This window comes from Magnolia sinica, chromosome 14 (assembly GCF_029962835.1).
Source record: "Magnolia sinica isolate HGM2019 chromosome 14, MsV1, whole genome shotgun sequence".
NCBI lineage: Eukaryota > Viridiplantae > Streptophyta > Magnoliopsida > Magnoliales > Magnoliaceae > Magnolia > Magnolia sinica.
In genome coordinates this window covers 74,695,286-74,707,471 of record NC_080586.1, presented here as the reverse complement: position 1 = coordinate 74,707,471, position 12,186 = coordinate 74,695,286, and the positions used below count along the sequence as shown (strand labels likewise).

Genomic DNA, 12,186 nt, shown 5'->3' with positions numbered 1-12,186 from the left:
ATGTCATTAGCACCTGAAAAGGGTTCACTACAACATACAGTGAAAAATGAGAAATATAAGCCATTGATGTAAACAGGCACCTACTAGAAGTGGGGTCCACTCGAGTTGCTATCATCATACACCTGACCTTTGGTGTACATATGAGGTGGGCCACCAAAAGTCCTTGGGCTTCCAAAGCCCCTTATGTATTATGTTGAATCTTTCCTTTCATAGACAAACATGAGTCAGGTGGGCTCTACCATTAATTTATTTTTAATTACACACAAAACATCACTTATAAATCAAGAGTTACAATTCAATTACATGGTGCATCCAAACATGCTAGTAGGCCGGATCCACTACATTGCCATATGTGGGGCTCACCGCCACGTTGTGGGCATGCGATCACATCTGTCCCTCACACACGCGCATCCCCTCAAGTTCTACTTGGTTCCCAAAAAAATAAAAACTTGCCAATCTAAAACTAAAGTGGGCCTTGCCACTGGGAACTTCTTTTTCGTGTATACCGTTCGATCCAACATGATGAATGGACAGCCCAAAGTTCTAGCTGTTAGGTGGCCATAATGTCATAATGATAAAGTGAGTCTGTCCTGATGAAAGTGGGCCATTGCACATCTAAAGCCCATCTAATAGACTATTTAAATCTTGCACACGTGGTCGGGGTATTGTCCTAAAATGAAGTCACATCTTATATGTCGTATTTGATTAGCAAATCTCAATTAGATAAAACCTCTACTCGATCAAAGGGTTCTTACCTGATGAAGACGTGAGACATTGATATGTCCATGTGAGTTCCATCTGATGAACGCTATAGATCTTGTAGACGTGTCATGTGTATGACTTTTAGCTAAGGACACAAGATTTCTCAAATCCATGGGGAGTCTAGAAATATGCTGATGTTATTATGCACATATGTTGTTTGGATACATCCTCCAATTCTATCAAGAGTGGATTTGGGCTAGGCTTGATATAATGCTCATCAACACTTCCTGGGCCTCCAATTTCCCACGGTTCCGTATCGAGCATTTGCCGCGTATTAACTCGGACCACAATCCTCTTCTTTTGACCTTCCCTCCTCAACCGCTAAGCTCCCCGAAGCCGTTCAGATTCCAAAACATGTGGATGAGGGATGATTCTTTTTTGCAGGTTGTCAAAGAGGCATAGGATAAGGTCGAATCCTATCACCCGATTTTCAACGTTCTTGCCAAGCTAAAGAGTGTAAAGTCACAGTTAAAGACTTGGAACAAGGAACATTTTGGAAACATTTTCGAGCAGGTTAAGGCAGCAGAAACCGAAGTAGCTGAGATCGATCTGCAGCTTCAATAGTCAGATTCAAGCCAAGGCCATCACAAAACACTGCAAAATAGATTTCAAGCGGCTTTCGATCAGCTCAACCGATTGGAAATAAAATTGGAGATGTACTGGAAACAGAAGTCCATGATAAATTGGTTGGAAGAAGGAGACCGTGATACAAAATTTTTCCATACAACAGCTACTGAGAGACAGAGAAGAGCCATGATTACCTGTATTGAATTGATGTCGGGTGAGGTATTGACGGATCCAGCAGACATTAAGAGGGAAGCTATCAGGCATTTTAAGGAGTTGTTTAAAGGGAGAACCAGCCCGGTGAACTCAAATTTGCTGGATTTGGTGCCCCCACTTGTGACACAGGAAATGAATGATTTTCTCATGGCGCCACCTTCCATCCAAGAGGTTAAGTCGGTTATTCAGTCCATCCCGTCTGATAGTGCGCCCGGGCCAAACGGTTTTTCAGGAGTATTTTACTCGGCATGTTGGGACATTATTGGAAAGGATATTCACAAGGCGGTAGTTTATTTCTTCCAGGGCGGTAAGCTCCCTCAGGCAGTAAATTCTTCTTTGATATGTTTGGTCCCCAAGGGGACCGCGCCTAGGAAATGGTCTGATTTCCATCCCATAAGTCTATGTAACTGCATCTATAAGATATTCTCTAAGATAATAGCGGTCAGACTCAGCCAGTTTCTCCCATCCCTCATCTCCCAAGAGCAAGGAGCATTTATCAAAGGCTGGGCTATTTCAGAAAATATTGCACTTTCGCAAGAGCTTTTCAGGGTGATCAATAGGAAGACCAGAGGTGGGAATGTGGTGCTCAAATTGGATATGAAAAAAGTATATGACAAGGTAGATTGGGCTTTTCTAAAGCAAGTCTTGACGCGCTTTGGGTTTTCTTCTAAGTGGGTCAACATTGTCGAAAACTGCTGGGCTAGTTGTTGGTTCTCTGTGCTGATCAATGGGGAAGTTATGGGCTTTTTCAAATCCTCTTGTGGGCTGAGGCAAGGAGATCCGCTCTCTCCAAGCCTTTTCATTCTGGGGGCAGAGGTTCTGAGCCAGGGTCTAAAGCATATGGTGTCGATTGGAAGTTGTGCTCCTTTTACACTCAGGAGAGGCTGCCCACAAGTTTCCCACCTCCTATATGCGGATGATACTCTTCTCCTTGTTAACGGAGGTAAGACTTCATTCCGCAAAATCGCGGAATTGCTGGAGGAATATCAAAAGGCTTCAGGGCAATGCATTAACTGACGTAAAAGTTCATTCTTTTGTTCCGACAAAACCCCGATGTCCAGGATTTGTGCAATCTCCAATTTGCTTAATATCGGCAGATCCACTGGACCCTTAATCTACCTTGGGGTTCCTCTGGCTGTAGGAAGACTGAAAAGTAGTGCATTTCAGCCCCTGGTGGACAAAGTGGGGGGCCGTATTCGGGGTTGGAGAGCTAGGCTCCTGTCGCAAGCGGGGAGATTGGTTCTCACTAAGCATGTATTGGGAAGCATTCCCATTCACACATTGGCTGCCACCATCCTCCCAAAGCAAGTAATGTCTGAGCTAGAGAGATGTTTCGCCTCCTTTTTTGGGGATGGGCAGACGGTAAGTGAAAGCTACATTGGAGGAGTTGGAAGCATATATCTTTGCCAAAAGATGAAGGAGGTTTAGGCATCAGGAAACTTTCTGAAGTGATGCACGCTTTCCAAATTAAAATGGCCTGGGTATTATATTTTCAGTAGGAGTCCAGCCTTTGGGCTTCGTTTGTGGCAGCTAAGTATTGCTTCAATCAGGAATCGTCGGTGGATGGGGTTTCTGCCGGGAGAGGATCGCCTTTCTGGAAGAAAATTATGAGCCTTCAACCGTTTCTTCAAACAAAGGTCTAGTGGAGTATTAGCACTAGAGAATGTAGTTTTTGGACATCCAATTGGACCGGTCTTGGCCCCTTACAAAACTTTTTGTCTTCAGATATTCCTCCTACCATCCTTGCCTTAAAAGTTAACTAGGTGTTGGGCTCAAGTGGCCTCCTCCCGCCATCGGTGGCCCTGTCCTTGCTCCCCCAAGAGACGATTGATTACATCTCCCAGCGTGGTTTCTGTTTAACGGTTGGACCAGACACTCCTCTATGGCCCTTCACCACTACAGGCAATTTTTTAGTGAAATCTGCTTGGGACGCTAGCAGACCTCTCGCCCCCAGGAAGGGCTGGGCGCGGTGGGTGTGGCATCGGAATCTTCTGCCGAAAATTTCCCCCTTTCTTTGGAGGTTGCTTCATAACGATGTTCCAGTTGAGAAGGCTATTCAATCCAGAGGGGTACCCCTTGCTTCAAAGTGTGTTTGCTGCAGGGATGGATACGATCAGGGCCCAACTGTAGAGTCCATTCCTCACCTCCTTCTGGATGGTCAGCTTGCTTCTTCCGTTTGGGGTTATTTCGGAGTGCAATTCAGGATATCTATTAGGCCGGCGGCGATGGTGGAAGCGAGAATTACGCAGTGGAAAAGGGTCTACTCGGACAGCAGAGGACATTCAGAAAGCTACCTCCTGGTGCCGGCATATATTCTTTGGGAGCTATGGAAATCTAGGAATGGGGCGATTTTTGACGATAAAGGTCCAGCGATCCAGTTTGTCATTGCAAGAGTTTCTTGGTGGCTTCACAGAAACTGAGGACATGTGATAAGCAGAAGGAATGTGCAACCCCATCCTTCTTTTGCCAATTCGTTAATCGGTGATCCTCATGGCTCAGAGCCATCTCCTCAGTCCGTGGTCTCATGGCAGAAACCACCTAACGGTTGGGTGAAAGTTAATGTCGATGGTTCCTCTAGGGGGAACCCGGGTTTGTCAGGGGGTGGCGGTGTTTGCAGAAATGATAAGGGCGATTTCCTTTTTGGTTTCGCATTCGGATATGGAGTGATGTCGAATATTGGCGCTGAGATTAGAGCGGCTCATGATGGTCTTCTTCTGTGTATTGAGAAAGGATTTTCCAAAGTGGTGGTGGAGTCAGATTCTGAGTTGGTGATTAAGGTTTTCAACGAGGATGCTAACATTGGCTGAAGATGGAAAGGCTGGAAAGCTTTAACAGACAGGCTCCGCGGCTTAGCTACGTTGGAGTTCAAACACATTTTCAGGGAGGGAAACGCAACGGCTGACTCTCCTGCGTGTGAGGGAAGCTTGTCCCAATCTCCTTTATTTACCTTCAACAGGGCTGAGCTACCTCATCAGGCCAGAGGTCTCCTTTTTCTGGACAAGGTTGGTCTAGGAGCGATCAGGGAGAGAAAAACATAAGTTATTTCAGGTTTTGAGGTTTTTTTCCTTTTCGGTTGTTTTACTTTGGGCTCAGACATCCCGGTTTTCTTACGATAGGTCTTCGGTAGGTCCTTTTTTCCTATGAAGTCCCGAATGTAAATTTTTTCTACAAAATAAATAAATAAATAAATAAATAAAAAATAAAAATAAAAAGATCCGAACCGTTCATTAGGAGGACATGAATATGCCTTAGAACACAACCTAGTACACTTCATGTCACAAGAAAATGGACGGTTGAGATATACAACAAACTATCCACACTTAATGAACACCTCCAGCTTGCATTTCGACTGAAGAGCTACACCATGATTGGATTAGGGAAAAAGATAGACTCATTCTTTATGAACATGCCTAGTCCCAAATTCAGGCTGATCTACTAATCAGGTGGCCAAAAAAAGAAAAAGAAAAAAGTGCACAGGTATAATAGACAAGTGGTTGTTTGTCCAAGTTTAGTGAGTGGATTGCCATATTTATGGCATACACAAGCTTTAAGGTTATTGGCAAATCATGGAAACTGCAACTGAGCATTTTCCCATTTCCAACATTTCCAACAGGTCATGTTAAGATGTGCAAATCCATAATATAAGTGGGCCACTTGCCTTTCGTGAAGAAAATATTAAATCAGAGATCCGCCGTTTAGTTGCTCTGATACCACTGATAGAAAGTGCGGAAGTGTGAGTCCTCAAGATCTGACAGTCTACACGATATGGAACTTTTACAAAGTCGAAGATGAATGGTCTAGATCCAGCGGCTTGCCTATCCACTACTAGAGCAGATGGGTCTAATCACTCCTCTAATTCTGCTATATAGATGGCCCTGGATCACGATCTATAGCTTAGATAGTCCCAAGGACAAGCTAGAAAGATAAATTTCTATAAATCATAGTTTGGATGAGACCACATATTATCTGTTCTTATCCTTAATTATCTCCCCATCTAAATCTAAATTCAAACTTGAATTTGAAATCTATCTGCAACGGAAGATACTGGAAGAAGCCTAAACTTATGGGACCCACTCACTAATGATTGCCCACCAGTGGGCCCCACTGGCCTATGTCCAACACATACACATGCACGTGTATGGTTACAAATCTAGAAGCTGCTCGGTGCCTCTGAGAAAGTGAATCAGCTCCGTGCAACTAATCCGTCTTTAATCTCCATTTCGGTTGGGCACGCAGTTTGGTTAGGAGCGGATTCACTTCCTCTAAAGGCACCGAGAACCATAGAGTAGTCTGGTCGAGGTTTGTATGAGTTGTATATCCATGGCGTCCAACACTTTTCCTGGTTTTTTTACAGCACGAACCAAAAAATGAAGCAGATTCAAGTCTTAGGAGGACCATATCACAGGAAAAAGTGGTGATTGAATTTCCACCATTAAATTTCAGTTTTTTCTCCTTCATCCATGTTTGGGTGACCTTATCAAAATGTTGTATAATAAATAAACATTACAGTAGGCCTTAAGAAGTTTTTAATGATGGAAGTTCAATTATTAATGCCTTAAAATGAACTGGGAAAACGGATGGACGGCGTGGATATACAACTCATACGAAATGGTGGATATAGAACTTGTATATAATGGTGGGCCCCACGGTTAGGACCTGACCGGATCCGCTCTCCGTTTGGTTTTTTGTTTTTTCTTCTGCCAAAATCTATTTTCTATTATTGAGGACTATTGCTACATGCAGTCAGCTCGAACTCACGGAGTAGACTCGCGGGACACGTGGCAAAATCAAGGAGTGTGTGACTTGTGGATCCTTCATCAGGTAGGTAAACAGTGACCAGACCCGATTATTCCTCAGGCAGACCATACACTTGTAAGAGAAAAAATGGGTGATCAACCTACGGTCCATATTCAACGGACACTTGTGCCCTATACGATGGAAACGGATTGGCCACTCCCCCTGACACCAGCCCGGTGGCTGGTGGTCGGTTCTATGTGGACCCCACCATGATGTATGTGTTTCATCCAATCCGTTCATCCATTTTTACAGATCATTTTATATTTTGATACTTAAAATGAAAGAGATATTAATCTCAGGTGGACCACACCACAGGAAAAAAATAGTGATTGGATATCCACCATTAAAATTCTCCTAAGGCCCACCGTACTGTTTATTTGACATCCAATCTGTTGATTATGTCATACAGACCAGATGAAAGGAAAAAACAAATAGTAGCTTGATCCAAAACTTTTATGGCACCCAAAAAGTTTTTAATGGCCTACGTTCATTCAACAATGTTTCCTGTAATGTGGTCCACTTGAAATTAGGATATACCTCGTTTTTTATTTTATAACATAAAATGATCTATAAAAATAGATGGACAGCATGGATGAAACAAATACATCATGGTGGGCCCTCATAGCACGGACCATCAGCCATAGGCTGGTGTCAGGGGGAGTAGCCGATCCGTTTCCCTATACGATAAGTGAATCAACCTGGCTTTAATTTAGACCGTTCACATCCACACAAGATGCCACGCCTGATGAACGGTTCGAATCATGTTCACGTGTGCTGTGAAACTTCTTGTCCATCCGACACGAGAATAAACTTAACTTTGCTCCCGCACATTTGCACAAACTCCCGTGTGGACGAGACAGACCAATCCTAGCCACCCGAAATGTTCGATGGTTCAGATTTTCAGGTCCTAGATCGGACGGTAACGACTGTCTAACCAGCAAGATTTCTATGTTGTGGTCCTTTCACAGTGGGACCCATAATTTTGAATGGTGTAGATTAAAATCGATGTATTCAATGTGGCCCAGTGGAGGTAGTTGCGACCATAATCCACCATGCTCTACCAGAGAACTACTTGTCGGAGTGGATCGCTAGTCCACATATAAGTGGGCCCATGAAAAAAATAACTAAAGTTCCTTTTTATTTTTGCTTTTTTAAAGAGAATGTGTGGACTCCAACTCGTTGGACCACGAGTTATGATCCACCCAGTGGATAACTTCCAACTCATTGATCGAATCAGCATCAGTCCCTTTCAATATATTAGTCCCACAATAAAGATCATCTAATAAAAAATCAGCTCGATCTGATCATCTGATTGGCAGACCATAGAAAACATTTTAAACAATTGACAAAATAATAAATAAGAGTGAGGTTCAGAAATGATTATATGTCACTGATTTTTACATGAAGAAATCATCATGATGATTCCAACCTATTGGACCGGTTGGAAGTTGCACATATACAAAAAGTTGAAAGGTATCTTTTACACAGACCAGAATCTACGGTCCAACTACTTGGACATGGAACTTTCTCTCTTTCCAACGCACCGATGGAAATTTTGGAACAAATGCCGGATGGTCTCTTTATTAATTTTTAAGGGGTCCACCTAAGTGTACCTATGAAATCCGCTCCGACCATTAAACGTGTAATCCCACTTTTGAGATTACAAAAAATCAAACTTACGTGTGATTTCAAGTGGGTCAAACTGTGGATGTTGGATAGTGGGTAGATCGCGCTCACGGGCCTTCATTGGCTAATGTATGTTTGACTTAGAGCACTGCCTACCTAATTACTTAGATTCCCGCGGTTGGCTAGATCATGTAGGAACTTTAATCCTGAGAATTGAAAGATTTCCTATCTTAAAATGATCTATAACATGTGACTTGGGATTTTGGGTAAGAGACCACGCCGAGAAAGATGAAAGGTGTTAGGTACCTTCTCTATCCATATGAATGTATGATCTTTACTTCACATGACACAATAATATGTAAGGGATTAAATGTTGGGGAATTACAGAAGTATACAAAGATGAATCAAACAAAGTATTCCAATTGCACAATCAAACTCAATCACAAAGATTCTGAATTTAACTTGGAAAAACTTTTATGGAAAAAAACTATAACACAAAGCGACAATAATGTAATATGAAAGCAGAAAATTATAAGAGATAAAGATTACCAATTCGAACTAGTCTTGAATAACCTAAGCTATGCCCTTGAAAACTCTATAAACGAATTAAAAAGCTCTGAGATACACCATATTCTTGATTACACCAATATATATAGCTTCTATGAGAATCATAATGGAAATGGAAAATAAATCCCACACTTATGCAATTCTGTGTAATCGTTCGATGATACTTCGATGTCACTTTGATGGCATCGATAGACTGTCAATGACATCAAATACCTTTAGTAAGAAAACATGAATTTTTCAAATTTTTTCAATTGCACTTCAACGGGACTTCGATGGTATCGACGGCTCGTCGATGGCATCAAACCCTATCGATGTTATCGAGCAGGACACCTCAAGTGTCTAGTAACCAACATGGGATTTTCGAATTTTCTCGATGTCATTGAGCAGATGTCGATGGCATCGAACAGCTCTTGATGGCATCGAATGGTCAGTCGATGGCATCGATAGACCCTGCTTGTGAAAGATTTAAGACATCAACAACAATTTTCATCACGTATTCAATCTTAATTCGTCATATCTTCTTATCCTCATCTCAAATTCCACCTTGTACCATAGATCCACCATCGCTTCTCATGCATTATTCATCCTCCTTTTATGCCTTCGCCAAACTAAAAGAAGTTGCATAAAACTTGAACTTCTCTGAGGGAACCACGTTAGTGAGCATGTTAGACGGATTCACGCTCGTGCAAATTTTCTTTAGATTCACATCTCCTTCCTCGTGTACCTGTCGGATAAAATGGTGACACACACTAATATAATTAGTACGTGAGTGATAAACATAATTTTTAACAAAGTTGATAGCGCTTTCGCTATCACAATTGATTGGCACAACCTCCTACTTATGACCCAACTAATTTATCATCTACCTCAACCAAACACCTTCCTTGAAAGCTTTAGTCACTACCATATACTCAGCTTTGGTTGTGGAAAGAGCCACCACAGAACGAAGCTTCGACATCCAACTGATTGCTCCACCTGTTAACACAAATGAGTAATCAGAAGTCGACCTTCTACTGTCCACACTACTTGCATAATCAGAATCCACATAACCTACTAACTTGGGCCCTGATTTCTCAAAAGATAAGACGTAATCTTATGTACCTCGAATGTATCGAAGTAGCCATTTCACTGCTTTCTAGTGTTGCTTTCTAGCGTTAAAAATATATCTGCTAACAACACCAACCACATGTGAAATATCCGGTCTAGTACAGACCATGACATATATCAAACTGCCAACTATACTCGAATAAGGCATACGAGACATAACCTTCTTTTCTTCATCTGTTTTAGGACATTGTTTTGAAGATAGCTTGAAGTGAGCCGTCCGAGAAACACTGACCGATTTTGTCTTGTCCATCCTATACTTGATTAATACCTTCTCAAGGTATTTTGCTTGAGATAACTAAAGCCTGCTCATCTTCTCATCTCTGTGTATATCAATGCCGAGAACTCTCTTTATAGCTCTCAGATATTTCATCTCAAATGTCCCTGATAATTGAGTCTCTAGTAAATTGATCTCAGACATGCTATGACTTGTGATAAGCATGTCATCAATGAATAAAATTAGGATAATAAATTTGTCATCACTCAATGTCTTATAATAGCCACAATGATCATATTTACTCTTAGTAAACTTCTGATTCACGATGAAAGGATAAAACTTTTTATACTACTGCTTAAGCAATTATTTCAGGACGTACAATGACCTCTTTAACTTATAAACCTTATTTTTTGCCCCTTGTATTACGAACCTTTCTGGTTACTTCATATAGATATGCTCTTCCAATTTTCTATGCAAGAAAACAGTGTTCATATCCATCTGTTATAACTCGAGATCATATTGGACAACCAATACTAATACGAATTTGATAGAGACTTCACAATCGGCACAAATATCTCAGTGAAGTCAACACATTCTCTCCAAGCATATCCCTTTGCTACTAACCTTGCCTTGTACTTATCATGTTTCTTCTTAAAGATCCACTTGCACCCGATCACTTTACGGCTAATGGGAAGCTCCACTAGCTCCTACGTCTCGTTCTTGTATAAGGAGTTCATCTCATCGTCTATCGCTATTTTTCACTTTTTAACCTCAAGCTCAGCAAGAGCCTCCTGAAGAGTAAATGGATCCCCCTCATCTGTAATGAGGGCAAAAATGATATTTGAGTCATCTCTATATCTCGCCGGTAACCTGCGATCCTACGGCAGATTCCTTCTCACAGGTGGCTGCTCCACCTACTCCTGTACCTCTGTCTGTGTATCTATATCAACCTGAGTGTCATATTTGTCCACTTGAATGTCTACAACCAACTTTTATAGTTCCTCGTGTTCATCCTTACGAAATAAGGATTTCTCGTTGAATTTGACGTCACGACTAATGATGATTTTTCGTGTGATCCGGTCTACAACCTGTACCCTTTCACACCACCTCTATAGTCAACAAAGATGTACTTTTTGGCTCTTTAGTTTGCCTTATCACTTTCAACTGATGGTACATGAGTAAGCTCCACAACCAAACACATGCAATCTCGAGTAGTCTACCTGCTGACCACTCCATACTTCTTCTGAATTTTATAATTAATGGTTGTACAACTGATTCACTAAGTCACTAGTCATATATATTACTAATCATGCATCGGGCCCTCTCTAAGAGAGTTCGATTCATTCGCTCAGCTACATTGTTTTGCTCTAGTGTGTAGTGCACTATATTGTACCTCGTGATCCCTTCATCTTAACAGTTTTAATTAAATTCTATTGAAGCAAATTCTCCACCATTATCAGTCCTTAGTACATTCATCTTTTGCCCTTCTTCTTTTTCAATCATCGCCCTCCATTGCTTGAAGTTCATAAAAATATCAGATTTATTTTTCATAAAATAAACCCACACTTTCTTGGAGTTGTTGTTAATGAATATAATGAATCATGACGAACCCCCAGCGAAAACAATGGGCGTCTGCCCATATACATCATAATGCACATAGTCAAGAACACCCTTATATATATGTTTACCAGATTTTTTAAAAAAACTCAGATTGTTTACCATATATATAATGCTCTCATATATTAAAATTTAAACTTTTAAAAGTTGAAATTAAATAACGGTCAGAAGTATTTTCATACCCTACTCGCTCATGTAGCCCAAACGTACATGACAAATACGTGCAGATGTGGAATCTACTATAGATGCCACGATTCCACCTAATGACGTACTCCTGATCAACCTTTAATGGTTCCCACTCCTCTGTGCCTTCATCACAACAAGTGTCTCTATTAAAACTTTAAGGACATGATTAAAACCGGTGAATTTACATCTAAGTACCTCGAGTGCACCAAGAGATATCAAGCTCTTCTTCATATCAGGAATGTGTCTCACCTCGATCAAGTATGCTCCATGCTATCAAATATCTTGATTCGCACTGATCCAACACCCCACATTACAGGCATTGTCATTGCCTACCTGGCCACCATCGCACTCTCTATAACTAGTGAACCAACTCCGATGAGGAGTCATGTGATATGATGCCTCAGTATTCAAAATTCACTCATCCTTACAATCATCATATAAGTGTCTGACCATATACATTGATAATACATCACTTCCACTCGCACCTACATCAGAATCGACAATGTTGGCCTCCTTGGAAGAAGCCTTAG

General features: G+C 41.4%; 1 protein-coding gene across 1 annotated transcript; it reads left to right on the top strand.

Moving 5' to 3' along the window:
• The first annotated feature begins 1,416 nt into the window (after positions 1–1,416).
• LOC131225018 (uncharacterized) lies at positions 1,417–4,349 on the top strand. The gene is made up of 5 exons (XM_058220447.1): positions 1,417–2,485; positions 2,684–2,904; positions 3,042–3,179; positions 3,306–3,906; positions 4,042–4,349. The coding sequence occupies exons 1-5, from the start codon at positions 1,417–1,419 to the stop codon at positions 4,347–4,349; spliced, it is 2,337 nt and encodes a 778-aa protein (XP_058076430.1).
• The last annotated feature ends 7,837 nt before the right edge of the window (positions 4,350–12,186 follow it).

Bases quoted from the DNA above. Each gene is read 5' to 3' on its own strand.
- LOC131225018 (XM_058220447.1), top strand. From the start codon at position 1,417: ATGTACTGGAAACAGAAGTCCATGATAAATTGGTTGGAAGAAGGAGAC. The intron at 2,905-3,041 runs GTAAGTGAAAGC...TATTTTCAGTAG, and splicing joins TTTTTGGGGATGGGCAGACG to GAGTCCAGCCTTTGGGCTTC. The intron at 3,180-3,305 runs GTCTAGTGGAGT...AAAGTTAACTAG, and splicing joins AACCGTTTCTTCAAACAAAG to GTGTTGGGCTCAAGTGGCCT.